The following is a 13,755-nucleotide window of genomic DNA, read 5'->3' on the forward strand; positions in this document are numbered from 1 at the left end:
TTTTCAAATCTTGTAGGGCTTTTACATTAATCCTAGCTTTTTTCCCCTGCCAAATAAATTTCAGTGTTATCTTGTTTAATTCCATAAAAAAAATTTTATTTAATTTGATTGGAATTGTCTGGAATAGATATAGAAATTTTGGCAGAATATTCATCTTAATCAGAGCAATCCTGCCCAATAAGGAAAGTTGTAATGTACTCCAGGAATCTAAATCTTTCTTGGATTGTTGGAGAAGTTTGTCATAGTTGTTTTCTTTTAATGATTTGCTTTGTGGAGTAAGCCAAATTCCTAAGTATTTAATTTTTTTTGTCACCTGTATTCCCATTATTGTCTCTAGTTCTTTATTCTGGTCTCCTGTTAAATTTTTAGACATTAATTTCGTTTTACCCCTATTAATTTTAAATCCTGCGACTTCTCCAAATCGCTCTAGTTCTTCTAATAAGTTATGTCCTTTTTCTATAGGCTCCTCCAGAAAAAAACCAAATCATCAGCGAAGGCTTGTACTTTGTACTCTTCTGATTTAATCCTCAGTCCTCTAATTCTCGAATTTTGCCTAATATACGCCAAAAGAGATTCTAGGGCGAATATGAAAAGCAGAGGAGAGAAAGGGCAACCCTGTCTAACCCTTTTTCTATTTTTATCGGGTCAGTTTGTTCCCCATTTATTAGAATATTTGCCTGTTGAGTATGGTAAATTGTAGTGAGTGACGTTTTCGAATCTAGTGCCAAGGTTCATATTGTATATTTTTTGAATTAAAAATGCCAATTTAAATTGTCGAATGCTTTTTCAGCATCCAAAAACATAAAAGCAAATTGTTTTTCCGGATGGGCTTCATAGTATTCTGAAATGTCTATCACTGTTCTTAGATTATTCTTAATTTGTCGAAATGGGAGAAATCCATTTTGATCTTCATGGATATGTGTGTTTAGAACCTGTTTTAGTCTATTAGCTATTATAGAAGAGAATAGTTTGTAATCTGCATTCAGGAGCGAGATTGGTCTATAATTATTAATAAGTCTATGGTCTAGGTCCTCCTTCGGGATCAGCGAAATTAAGGCTCCCCTCCACGAGTCCGGCATCTTGGCTGCTAGGAGTACCTCATTGAATACTTCCAGCATCAGTGGTCCAATTTGTTCTATGATTGTTTTGTAAAGTTCTACAGGTATCCCGTCCGGTCCTGGCGCTTTATTGTTACTTTGCTTCTCTATTGCTGACTTCAGTTCGGACCATGTTATATTTTTGTTTAATAATTCTATCTCTTCCTCTCCAATTGCTTTTTCGTTTGCTTCCTCTAGATATTTCATTATTTTGTCCTCACAAACGTCTTCCTTTTTGTATAATTTCCTGAAGTATTTAAAAGTGATCTCTTTTTTTCTTCTCTATCTCCTCTTGCAAATTGCCCCTCTCGTCCATTAATTGGTGTATCAATCTTTTTCTTTCATTTTCTTAAGTTTGTGGGCTAACCATCTCCCTGGCTTGTTTGCGTGCTCAAAATAAATTTGTTTAGTCATTTTCAGACTACTCTCCAATTTTTCTTGTTCCAATAAATTTAGATTGTGTTTAGTTGTTATTAACTGATTCTGTATTCTTTGATTTTTGGGGTTCTTTTGTAGTTGGGTTTCTAAATCCTTAATTTCTTGTTGTAAGTTACTTTTTGGGCATACTTTCTTTTATTTCTCATAGCATTGTAAGAGATAGTTGTTCCTCTTATAAATGCCTTCATTGTGTCCCATATATTTTGTTTCAAGTTAGTTCATTATTATTTTCTTTTAAGAAGAAGTTCAGTTCTTCTTTCAATTTATTAGTGTATTCTTCTTCTTTATTAAGTGAGTGTTAAGAGTCCATCTTCTTTTGGTTTTCTTCTACCTCTCCAGGTTATTTGAATTGGGTTGTGATCAGCCCAGTCGCTTGGTAAGATTTCGCTATCTTTGATTTCATTAATTAATTCACCATTTATCCAAGCCATATCTATTCTTGTCCAAATTTTGTGTGGGTTAGAGTAAAAGGTAAACTGTTCTTTTTTTGGGTTTAGTTTTCTCCAAATATCTACCAGATTCAGTTCGTACATCATATCCTTACATGGCTTCGAAAATTCTCTTTTTCCTTTTTATTCTTACTCATGTTACTATGATCCTTCCGTAGTCAGCAATAGAGTTAAAATCGCCAATCAGAAAAATATTGCCATTTCCGAAATCTATTATTTTTTGGTGAAGATGTTTGAAAAATTTACCTTGATCATCATTTGGGGCATAGATTACTACCAGTAAAAATGTAATGCCATTAATCGAAGTTTGTACCACCAGGGTTCTTCCTTCAGGATCCGCCCAGATTAACTCCGCTTTTAAATCATCTCTCACATATATTGCAATACCTTTCTTTTTGTGCTCATCTGCTGGTGCTGTGAATAATTTTCCCAGTTTCGGACAATCTAGAAATTTCTCCTCACTTTTCCTAATGTGTGTTTCTTGTATGCAAACTATATCAACGTTTTGTTTTATTAGTTTATTTAGAATCCTCTTCCTTTTAGCTCTTGAATTTAGGCCGTTTATGTTGATGGAAAGGATTTTACTTCCTTCCTCCATTTACTTAAGTCTGCCTCGCTTTTTGTCTCGTAATTATACGGCTCTCTTCTTGTAGGAGGTATGGGGATGTTTCTACTCTTTCTTGTAAGTTGTCTTTTCCTTGAGTTTGGACGGGTCTTTCTTCCTTGTTCCTATGGCGGTTCCGATCTTCCTGCATGTTCCCTTGGGTTTCCTCCTTAGTGTGTTGATCCTCCGTGGTTGTTAGCTGTTCTAGAAAGTCTTGTGCTTGTTCTATTGAATCTATTTTAATTTTCCTTCCTTCCACCATATTAGCATCCCTTCTGGAATTTGCCATTTAAATGAAATTTCTTTTTATTTAAGTGGTTAGCTAAAAATTTATATTCTTGCCTTAAGGCCCTCACTTTTCTTGGAATCTGCTTGAGAACTATGATCTCTTTGCCCATATATAATACTCTCTCATCTCTGGCCATTCTAAGTATTAGGTCTCTCACGCATCTTCTTGAAAAGCGGATATGGATCTCCCTTGGGCACTTGTGACGCCTTCGTAACTGGTATTCACCCTATAGACTTCGTCAATTCTTTGAGTAAGTCATCTTTTTCTTTTCCAACTAGATCAGCCAACAAACCTGCCATTAATTGCGCTAGTTCTTCATTTTTGGATTCCTCCACGTTTTGGAATCTTAGGTATGCCGCTGCTCTGTCCATCTCAAGTTGGACCAAGGAATCTTCCATTTCTCTATTAATACTTTTAAAGCCTTCTTCAGTCCTTTCTAGGTTCCTCTCCGCTCGCTCTGTCCTCCTCTCTATTTCTTTTATTTTTATTTCAGTTCTTTCCATAGCCAATTGCATTGTCCCCACCTTATCTTCGACTTTTGTATATCTGCTCTCATCTCCTCTTTTAATTTCCCCATTTCTTCCTTCAGTTCGCTAATATCGGCTCTGGTCTCATTGTGATTCCTAATCATAATCTCCTGCATTCTAGACATTGACTCTTGCAGGGATAATAGTGTCGCTTGCAGATTGGCATTAGTGACGGTCGGTTGTTTTTCTCCTGTCAAGGTCTCTTCTATAGTTTTCTGCGTTGTTGGGAGGCAGTTGCCAAAGTTGTCGTCAAGGTCTGGGTGTTCTTCCTTCCCGTTTTCAGGGCCGTGGTTGTTGTGGAAGTCATCTCTGATAAGATTTGTTTTTGCAATTGGATAATGTTAAGAATATTTTCCCAAATCACCATTCGATGTAATAGCCCTTTAAATGTGATTGCAAGTCTATTTACTAAGCTTACACACCAAGTTATTTTAGATCTCTTTCTTTGACCCAATTTGTCGCTTATGCAGTTTAAATTCCAATTCAATAAAGTGTTATCACATACTATAAATAGAATATTATCAAATATTATATATTAAGTATTATATATTGTTCTCTATACTAAGTTCATATACCAAAATTCATTAATTATATTTAACCCCTAATAAATCAATATCATATCAAATCAAACTTATTTACAGCTAACAAACAACTCTAAAATTTCTCACTCTATATATACCTTTGTCCTATAATGTAATTAATATTCAAGGTTCCAGTTAATCTAAGTCAACCCAATTTAACAGACCTTCCAATTTTTGTGTATTCAAAAGACTCTAATCAGTAAACCCTAATAACAATAATAAGCAGTTTGCCTTTACATCTATATTTATAATTGTTATAGAGAGAAAGGAAAGACTAAGAGAGAAAGGGAGAGAGAAAGGGTGCGGGAAGAGAAGGGTCTTTTAGATTTCAGGGAATCATTAGACACGTATCTGTGGGATTAGTTCCATAGAAAAACAAGTCTGAGTTGGGGCTGGTGTTATAGTCTTATAGCCTTTCTTCCTGGCCGCACCGAAGGAGCAGGGGGAGGAAGTGCTGACTAATTGCTGTCAGCACTCAGCACTCAGTCTTTACCAGTCTTTACCAGGATTCCGTCTGTCTCTTCCTTCTTCTTCTTCCCTCTTCTTCCTTTCTGTCAGCAATTGTCAGTCCACAATCACTTTGAGTGTCCGCCTCAAATCGATCCCTTTTAGAAATCAGTTTTGTAGGCAGTGTAGCTATAAGGAAGAGGACCTTACATATAAAAGTCAGTGCGTCACTATCTCGCCCTCTGCAGCTCGCTCTGCCCTCCTTCGCAGCTATAGTTCTCCCCTAGTCTTCTAGTCTTCTCAGGCGCTGATCCCAGATGGCAATCCACTCCCGAGCTTCTTAAAGATCCCACCGCCTTCCTCTCTCCTCGACAATCTTCTTCCAAACGCTCCAATCCACACTTTCATGTTAAGTGTTGAGCCATTCTGTCTGCATTAATCCCCTTTCACTTTTCGAATCGCTTTTCTAGCCGCTTGTCTCCAGCTTTCCCCCCACTGTTACTCACAATGAAAGAGGGAGAGTCAGACCAATCTCACTCACGGCTTTTGTAGTCCTTCTGCCCTTTTCAGCTCGGATCTTTCAGGCTGTCACTTTTCGCTTCATCAATTCAGTGACAGACGGGACTTTGGAGCCGCCATTAGCTGGCGGCTGGCTCAATCGCGCTGGTCTTAGAGGCTCTTCCTTCGTTGCTGGGGAGTTGCCTTCCCCCAAACAGCAACCCGGGGGTCCTCTTTTCTGACACGAAGCTCTACGGGTTTCGTGTATCCACTGGGGATCCCTCCAAACGCGAGAAGAGGTGATCGAAAGCCACAGCTGGGCTTCTCCACCTCTGGACGTCCCTGTCCTGCCACCGGAAGTCCGCAGTTCTTTGGATTCTAAGGCTAAAGGTGATTCAGAATGATTAGGTACACATACACACAAACACATATCCAAAATATGTATCTAAAAGTCCTTGAATTAAACGTGATCTTTGAATTAAACTTGTCTTTGTTCAGGAAAATAGATACAGATTTAAGGAGTTGCAAACAGATTGTATGCACTAGTGGTGGGATTCCAAAATTGTTACTACCGTTTCTGTGGTCGTGGCTTGAGTATGGTATGGCTTGGTGGGTGTGGCAGGGAAAGGTTACTGCAAAATCCCCATTCCGTCCCCACACCGCTAACCTGCCTTCCAGCTCTGTTCTCCTGTGCAGGGCAACAAAAGAAGACCCAGCCAATCAGCTGGGACTCGGGAGGCAAAGAATAGAGTGGGGCCAGTCAGAGGTGATATTTGCTGGTTCTCCGAACTACTCAAAATTTCCACTATCGGTTGTCCAGAACTGGTTAGAACCTGCTGAATACCACCTCTGGTATGTGCCCTCAAAATCCAAAGTAGCATTTTGTCTTCAAATTTAAAAAATTCCCAAGCTCTTATTTATGCTTCAGGAGGAAAACTGTTTTTATTTTTGGGGTTAGTAAAAATGTCCTTAAATAATATGAACCAAGAGAAGATTTATTTTAATTGAAGTGATATCTGAGGACTTGTGCAAATGACAACAGTAAAGCTGGATGAAGTTATTTTTAGACTGTTAACACTGAATTGAGGTGACTCATTTAGTAAGGTTTTCAAAATGAATTAGTGTCTCAGTTTGTTGTACAAATACAACATACACAATGTTTTAAACTACTCTAAGGCTTTACAATTATGTAAACTGAGGAATATCGCTAGATAACTTCTTTTCTAAAAATGATAGTATATACATTTAAATGTTTTTAAATAAATAAAAATGTTCATGTGTCTTTGTAGCCACAAATCTTTCAGAACTTTAACAGATTTATTTTGTCTTTTTGTTTTATCCCTCCAGTGAAATCCTTAAAGACCTTAACAAAATTCTTTTATATACCCAGTAAGAAAAAATGAACCAAATCCATGTCCTAGTTCAATGGCTGTTTATCTCCTTTAGGATATAAGTTATTTATCAATTCTACTTGTATATCTATATCTTTCTTCATATCATTGCTTGCCATGTTAAACCTCCCTTCAGACTAATCTCAGAATTATTCATTGCAGCATATTCTTGTTCTGTAGCTTCGTTACAACATACTATCCATTTTATCAAGAAGTTTGTCTATGTTTTCAAACATAGATTGAGAAAAAATATGTTTAATTGCTTCTGTTATAAAATTCTGCTCTATTTTTTTCTTTATCCTCTAGCTCTCTCTTCTGTCCAGAAGAGCCCATAAAATTCATGCTACTATCTGGTCATTTATTTGGTTTACTGGAATTCCTATAATAATTTTTCATTTATCATTACTTTTATATAAAGATCGATCAATCAATTATTCATATATTTATTATTTTAGTAAAGTGTTAATGTAACTATTTAGAAATAAGAGGGTGATTTTTGTCCTTGGACTGGATCCTGCTTGTGGTGAATTACCTATGCATGTGGATCTTCCCTGATTTTCAGAAGAAGTCCGATGATGAAACAGAATAAGAAATGCCTAGAATGCTGTTAGAGGAGGACAAAGGGTTTAGCTTGATTGAACATTGATAAGAGATTTTCTTAAGTATTCCCATTGGCAGGCTTAAAATGGGGATAAGGTATCTGTCCCGGTCCTCCTTGATCTCCGAGTGGCCTTTGGTACCATCAGTCAAGCTGCACTGGCTCCTCATAGTCTTCTACATCTAATTGAAGATGCTGGATACTACCTAAAGAGGTCCACATGACAAATGATCAGCCTATTGGCGGGACAGCCTGTCAGCCATTGTTTCTGCCCACTGTACCAGGCCCAGCAAGGAAGACATGCTCCAAGTTATATCATCAAACATGGCCACCTTGTTGAACCTTTGAGCTGTGCCTGCCCTGTGGAACTGCATTCCCCAGAGATCCATATGTCTTTGAAGGCCTGGCTGTTTCCCAGGGATGTGGGTCAGGCAATTAGATCAGCTCTGACTTTTTTGGTTGGAAGGTTACTTTTTATAAGGTGTCATGGCCTTACATTGTTATGGTGGTTTGAATCTTTGTACATGACCTAGAGTCACTGCTGTGAGGTGGGCAGTTCTGTAAATCAAATAAATACATACATTAATCTACCAATGCACTATGTATAGCCATCTAAACTACAGTTCCTTGAGTTGAATTCATGATAGACTGTTTGAATCTCATAGAATAACATTTGGCTACCTGACATTTCCAAAATGGATGAAACTGGTCATCTGGTACCTGCCCTCTGGTAGTCTGTGTAACTATTTTCAAATTCAGTATTAACATCCACTGTATTGTACACAGTTCATTAATAAAATATGAAAAATGATGGACCCTCAACTGCAACTTTTGAGAGCCAGTATGATATAGTGACAAGGAGCTGGGCTAGAACCTGGTAAACCATGAATTCTGGTCCTCTTTTGAACATAAAAACCAGTTGGATGATTTTGACCCAGTCCAACCCAAATCATCTCCCCTGTGGTAAGCAAAATAGAAAGCAGAAGCATTAGATAATGCATGCTGCTTTGAGTTGATCAGAAGTAAAATGAGATAAAAATCTAACAAATAATCACATAAGCTTGCAAATGACAATCACCTGAGGCCAAAAAAAAAAGAGATTAATTTAGCAAGAAAAGGATTACAAAGCAAAGATGGACTACAATCCTCGTACCATGTTTCCCTGAAAATAAGACCCGATCTTATTTTCTTTTGGGCTTGAAAATAAGCACTCAGGCTTATTTTAGGGAGATCTTATTTTTTTTGATGTGCAGCAGGTGGTAAGCGGGGGGGCAATGGGAATGTGAGCACAGCTTATTCTGGCCCTGCCCTCTCCGTCCCACTGTGTGCTTGCCTTCAGCTGCAATGGGCTTAGCTCGCTGTGCGCTGCCCATGCTGCTGCTGGCCTTGGGGGTGGGCTCTTTGCCCTCCTGGCAGCAATGCTCTCAGATGCTCCTGCCTGGCGTATGGTGAGTTGTCCCAGATCTAAAACCTCTGGAGCGCTGCCAGCCTGCCAGTGCCACTTCGCAAGCGGCCGCTGATGGAACCATGCCGGCTATGCTGCCTGCCTGCCGCCACCTTTGGGCTGCTGAGCACTGGCCTGCACGCCTATTCATTGCTGCAAGTGCTGGCCCTACAGCTACACTGTCCCTGTTGTTCTTCGGGCTCTGGCAGGCACTGCAACTCTCTTGTCAGCTGTACAAGGCAAATGTGGGGCTGCCACTGGTCGCTTTTACTGTCTGCCTCACCTGCGGCAGCTCTGCATCCACCTCTCAATCCCCCCCTTTTCCTCCTGATATCCTTTCCTTGGGGAGCCCCGCACAGACACACATCACAAAAATGCTCCCTCTGAAGCCTCCAGCCTTGCAATCCTGTGAAAACTGAGATGGACAGCTGGAGGAGTGGGAGCAAGAAGGGAAAGTGACAGCATGGACCTTTCTTGGCACAAAACTTCACAGAAAGCAAAATCAAAGCATGATGAGAGTGGGGATTTTCCTGTAAGTATGGTGTTAAAAAAGCCAGGGCTGGCAAGAATGCGCCAGAAACACCTCCAGGCACCCAGGGAGACAGAATGAGAGGCATGTCCCAGCCCTTGCTGGCTCAGCTGATCCGCGGGGCTGCAATTAAGGAGCTGAGCCTCCATGAGGTGACCAGGAAAGGGAAGGGCTGCCTCCTGTGCTGGCCACCTCCACCCCCTTCACTATGGCTTATTTTTGGGGTAGGGCTTATATTAGGTCCATCCCAAAAATCAGGCTAGGGCTTGTTTACGGGATAGGTCGTATTTTTAGGGAAACATGGTAGCACAATACTTGAAAAATTTCTTACAATGGAATGATAATCCAATTTTGCTAAAGGCATTTTTTCTCTTTCCCTCAATGTGTCACATTTTCTTTTCATTCCTTTCCCCTACATATCCCATTGACAGAACTACCCCAATCTATCCAGCCTTTGACTCTCCTCAACCATCATTATCAATGTCATGTCCTTATTCAGCAGATTCCAAAGCTCATTAAACCATACCTTTATTTTATGTATTAAATATATTTAAGTGGTGGTTAGGTGTATCTTGGTTATGTATTTAAGTGAAGATATGAAGAAATGTACAGTATTAACTTGGATTATGTGTGACTCACTCAAAACAAGTAGTAAAGAACAAGGGTTCGCATATGGAAAATTATAAGAATAAGATCTCTAAGAAGACTTAACAAGAATTGATTCAGAAAACACAAAGTGATTCTTAGAACGAGAGATGGTTGTCATGTGAACTGGATGAAGCAATAGCACTCCAGGTACAAAGTACTTAGCGTATAGAGAGTATGCCCAGGTAAGACTAGCATAGAAGTTTAAACAATGGGTTTAAAGTATTTTGGAGTTATTGCATAGCATTCTGAAAAACAAGTTTCTTTACAATTTTAATGTGATATACTAGAACAGATCTTGTAACTTTTTCAGTATATGTGATGCTGGCTATAACTCTTAAAGTATCCGTAAGTACTTCAAAAGTCTTGTGTTGCTGTGTGTCTGAGGCATAGAAAAGTTATTCTTTAAGTCTTCAAGGTTCATGGAATAGTTCTAGATTTTGACCAAGAAGGTACAGAAGGGATACAGTGAACAATTGCCATAGTTGGGCAAACAATCTGAATATGAATCTTCTCTGAAATAAATATAAAAAACCTCTTAAATAGAAGGCATGACATTCGAGACATACTGTGGTATTTGTATTCTACTCAAGGATTATTAGTAATATTAATATGTTACAGTTGAGCCTCTATTTTTTGATATTGTTAGAGTGGAATGGCAAACAATGTATTTTCATACATAAGATTTAAATAATACTCAAGCTGCTTGTACTATTTATTAACATCTGCTGCTTACACATGTCAAAAAGAAAATGGTAAAGAAACATTTGTAATATGCAAATAAGCAATTCAGCAAATATATATTCAACTTTTCAAACCTAATTGTAGTGAGATCCTCATTAAACCTTTCTGTGAACAAACACCCACTACATCTGGTTACATATAAGCCTCACTTATTTTCTTCAAGATGTTGTACGCTCTTGCTGCTATGCATAATTCCTTGGCCAGTCCAGTTTCATCCTAGATGTTAATCACAAATATTATTTTTATTGTTAATATTAATATATTTATTTCTTCATATGTTGACTGATGTGCCACTGGTTTTGAGAATATTTTCTTCTCCAAATTTCAGATTAGGTGGAACTGTATCTGCATACAAGATAGTGCCAGATGAAATAGAAGAAATCAAGGTATAGTGTTAATGATGCTACTGCTCAATTCTTTAATATATTTGTAAACCTTAATATATAATTATGAATCATAATTCTTAATTTATCCAGTAAATATTTTAATATTTGAATGTATTTTACTTCCACACTGTTAAAGACTTTTTAATGAAATCACAATGATTCTTGCATTAGTGAAATTAAGTGCTTCTTTCAACGATTAGTATAATATTGGGGTATAAGAGTTAATATTCTTTATTTTACCTATATTTCTGCAAAATTAGATTTAAATATCAATTAATGAATTGAACAATTGCTTTGGTATATATACAAATTTATACAGATAGTCCTTGACTCAAAACAGTTCATTTAATGACTGTTCGAAGTTACAACATCACTGAAAAAAGTGACTTATGATTTCACAATTATGACCATTGCAGTATCCCCATGGTCACATAATCAAAATTTGGATGCTTGGCAACTGGTTCATAGTTATGATGGTTGCAATGTCCCTGGATCATGTGAACACCTTTTGCGATCTTCTGACAAAGTCAATGGGGAAGCCAGATTCACTTAACAACCGGGTTACTAACTTCACAACTGCAGTGATTCAATTATCAACTGTGGCAAGAAAAGTCGTAAAACAGGGCAAAATTCACTTAACAACTATCTCGCTTAGCAACACATTTTGGGCTCAATTGTAGTTGTAAGTCGAGGACTACCTGTAATTGGTATACCAGTATACAATTGATATATGTTTAAAAAGTTACATGGATTGTGTTTTTTACTCAGTTAAATAGCACAAATGTAAGCTAACAAATGTAAGCTAACTTAAAAGTTAGATTTGGGTAATATAGTTTGCATTAATTTCTTTTCTCTGAAATTAAATATGTACATCTTCACCATGAAGTCCACAATATTACACATCAATCAAAATAAGTATGTATTTGCTTCAAAGATAACATAAATTACCAATAAAGGATAATATTTGTAGGTCAGGGTTGAAGTAAAGGATCCTTGATGCTCTCTGAGCTTGGTTGTTTTCTTGCAGATGTTTCATTACTCAAACTAGATAACATCATCAGTGTTAGTCTAATGGTGCTAGTCTAACAGTGCTAGTGCAAGTAAAACAGTGTTAATATAACAGTGCTAATCATGTAAATTATGTATAGAATTTTATAGCATACATGCTGCTTAAGAGATCCATACAAATGCATGGGAACAGAGAGAGTCAGAAGGCAATACTTTTTTTCTTTTCTTTCTCCCCTCCCCACTTTTCTTTCCCCTTTTCCCCATTGTGTCCTATTATTTGTTTTCATATTTTTGTATTTCTTCTACAACCTAATAAAAAATTTTGTTTAAGAGATCCATACAAATGCTTAGGAATAGAAAACTTAGTTCTAAGAAATTTTCCAAATACACATTTGTGAAATCAGAAAACCATTCTTATTAATTAAATCATTTTTGCCTATTTATATTTAAAGTGTGCACAAGATACTGCTACTTCCATTAAAGGACTATATATGAAATTAGTGGATGTATATGTGCAAGTGTATTTTCCTAACAGTGGGACCATACCTATGGAATGATATCCTGTTCAAAATTAACTCACCTGTTTCTCTTTCTTCAGTGCTAACCTAAGCCATTGCCCTACTGCTTCCAAATGGTTTTGTAGTTAGTTTTTTATTTTAAACTTCTTCATTTCACTGACATTATATTTTAATAATATTTGCTTCATATGGGTTTTAATAATTGATGTTAATACCGTGTTTCTCACAAAATAAGGCCGGGCCTTATTTATTTTTTTGACCCCCGAAAAAATGGCTAGGCCGTCTTTTTGGGGGTGACTTAATTTCCTCCCCCACCTAGAGTGCCCCATGCGCACTTACCTCTCCACGAGGCTGTTTCTATCGGCCGATGAAAGCTCCCCAAAGGCAGAGTCACCAGCTGCTTCGGGGCGAGGCGTGGCTGCCCGCGTCCCCTTGCCATGAGGCAGTGTCTTTTGGGCGATAGAAGCTCCCCAAGGGCAGTCACCAGCCACTTCGATCGGCCGGTAGAAGCGGCCTTGGGGCGAGCACCCATGCACATTCCCCTCACCACGAGGCTGTTTCTATCAGCCGATGAAAGCTCCCCGAAGGCAGAGTCACCAGCCGTTTCGGGGTGAGGCATGGCTGCCCGCGGGGTGCTCCTGACAGGAGAGCTTCTACTGGCCAATCGAAGTGGCTGGTGACTGTCCTTGGGGAGCTTCCATCACCCGAAAGACACTGCCTCATGGCGAGGGGACGCGGGCAGCCACGCCTCGCCCCAAAGCAACTGGTGACTCTGCCTTTGGGGAGCTTTCATCGGCCGATAGAAGCAGCCTCGCGGCGAGGGGAATGTGTGTGGGCGCTCGCTCTGAGGCCGCTTCTACTGGCCGATCAAAGCGGTTGGTGACTCTGCCTTCGGGGAGCTTCTATCGACTTGGTGACTCTGCCTTCGGGGAGCTTCTATCGACTGATGTTCTATCGGTAGTAGATCAGGGTATTCTAGCCTAGGCTACCTGCAGGGTGCTCCTAAAGGCAAGTTTTCTCCCCACCCCGCCCTTCCCCCCATTTCTCTTTACCTCGTGTAGTTCTAACGAACAATGTGAGAAATAGTGGGGAAATGCATGGTTTAAATAGGCCTAAATTTTGGGGGCGGGGCTTAATTTCACCTCATGCCTAGAAATCATGAGGGGCCTTCCTATTGGTGGAGGCCGTATTGTTGGAGAAACACGGTATGTTATTGTTATTAACAGATTAAATACCTTTGTAAGCGACTCAGAGAATTTTATCAGACAGAAAAGTATAACAGTAGCAACAATAATGTGGGACCAATTTTTAGTGGTACAAGAAATTGCAGAAAGGTGTGTGTGTGTGTGTGTGTGTGTGTAAAACATTTCAGTGAAAATGTTGAAATCTATACAGAGATTCCTGAAGCCCAGTCAGCAAAAATATTCTGGCTTTTTTTTCCTAGTTTAACTACAGAACCAGTGTTTTGTCTGAAGATTGTTTTTTATTATTTCATGAACAAATATTTTATTAACAATCCCATATTATTTAATTCCCTAAAAATTTCAAGGCTACACATTTTT

The 13,755-nt window shown here is 38.6% G+C and overlaps 1 protein-coding gene across 33 annotated transcripts in view; it reads left to right on the forward strand.

Moving 5' to 3' along the window:
• Positions 1 to 13,755, forward strand: part of GPHN (gephyrin) — a 241,640-nt gene that overhangs the window by 67,690 nt on the left and 160,195 nt on the right. For 30 of the 33 annotated variants that reach the window (XM_026671163.2, XM_026671164.2, XM_087951539.1 and 27 more), the window contains exon 3: positions 10,610 to 10,667. The exons of the other annotated variants lie outside the window; for them this stretch is intronic. In XM_026671163.2, coding sequence (XP_026526948.1) covers positions 10,610 to 10,667 — 58 coding nt within the window. The remainder of the gene's footprint in view (positions 1 to 10,609; positions 10,668 to 13,755) is intronic. 33 annotated transcript variants of the gene reach the window in all.

The sequence above is a fragment of the Notechis scutatus genome, chromosome 1 (assembly GCF_049901735.1).
Source record: "Notechis scutatus isolate UNSWTSFEM ecotype Mainland chromosome 1, rNotScu1.2, whole genome shotgun sequence".
NCBI classification, from domain to species: Eukaryota; Metazoa; Chordata; class Lepidosauria; order Squamata; family Elapidae; genus Notechis; species Notechis scutatus.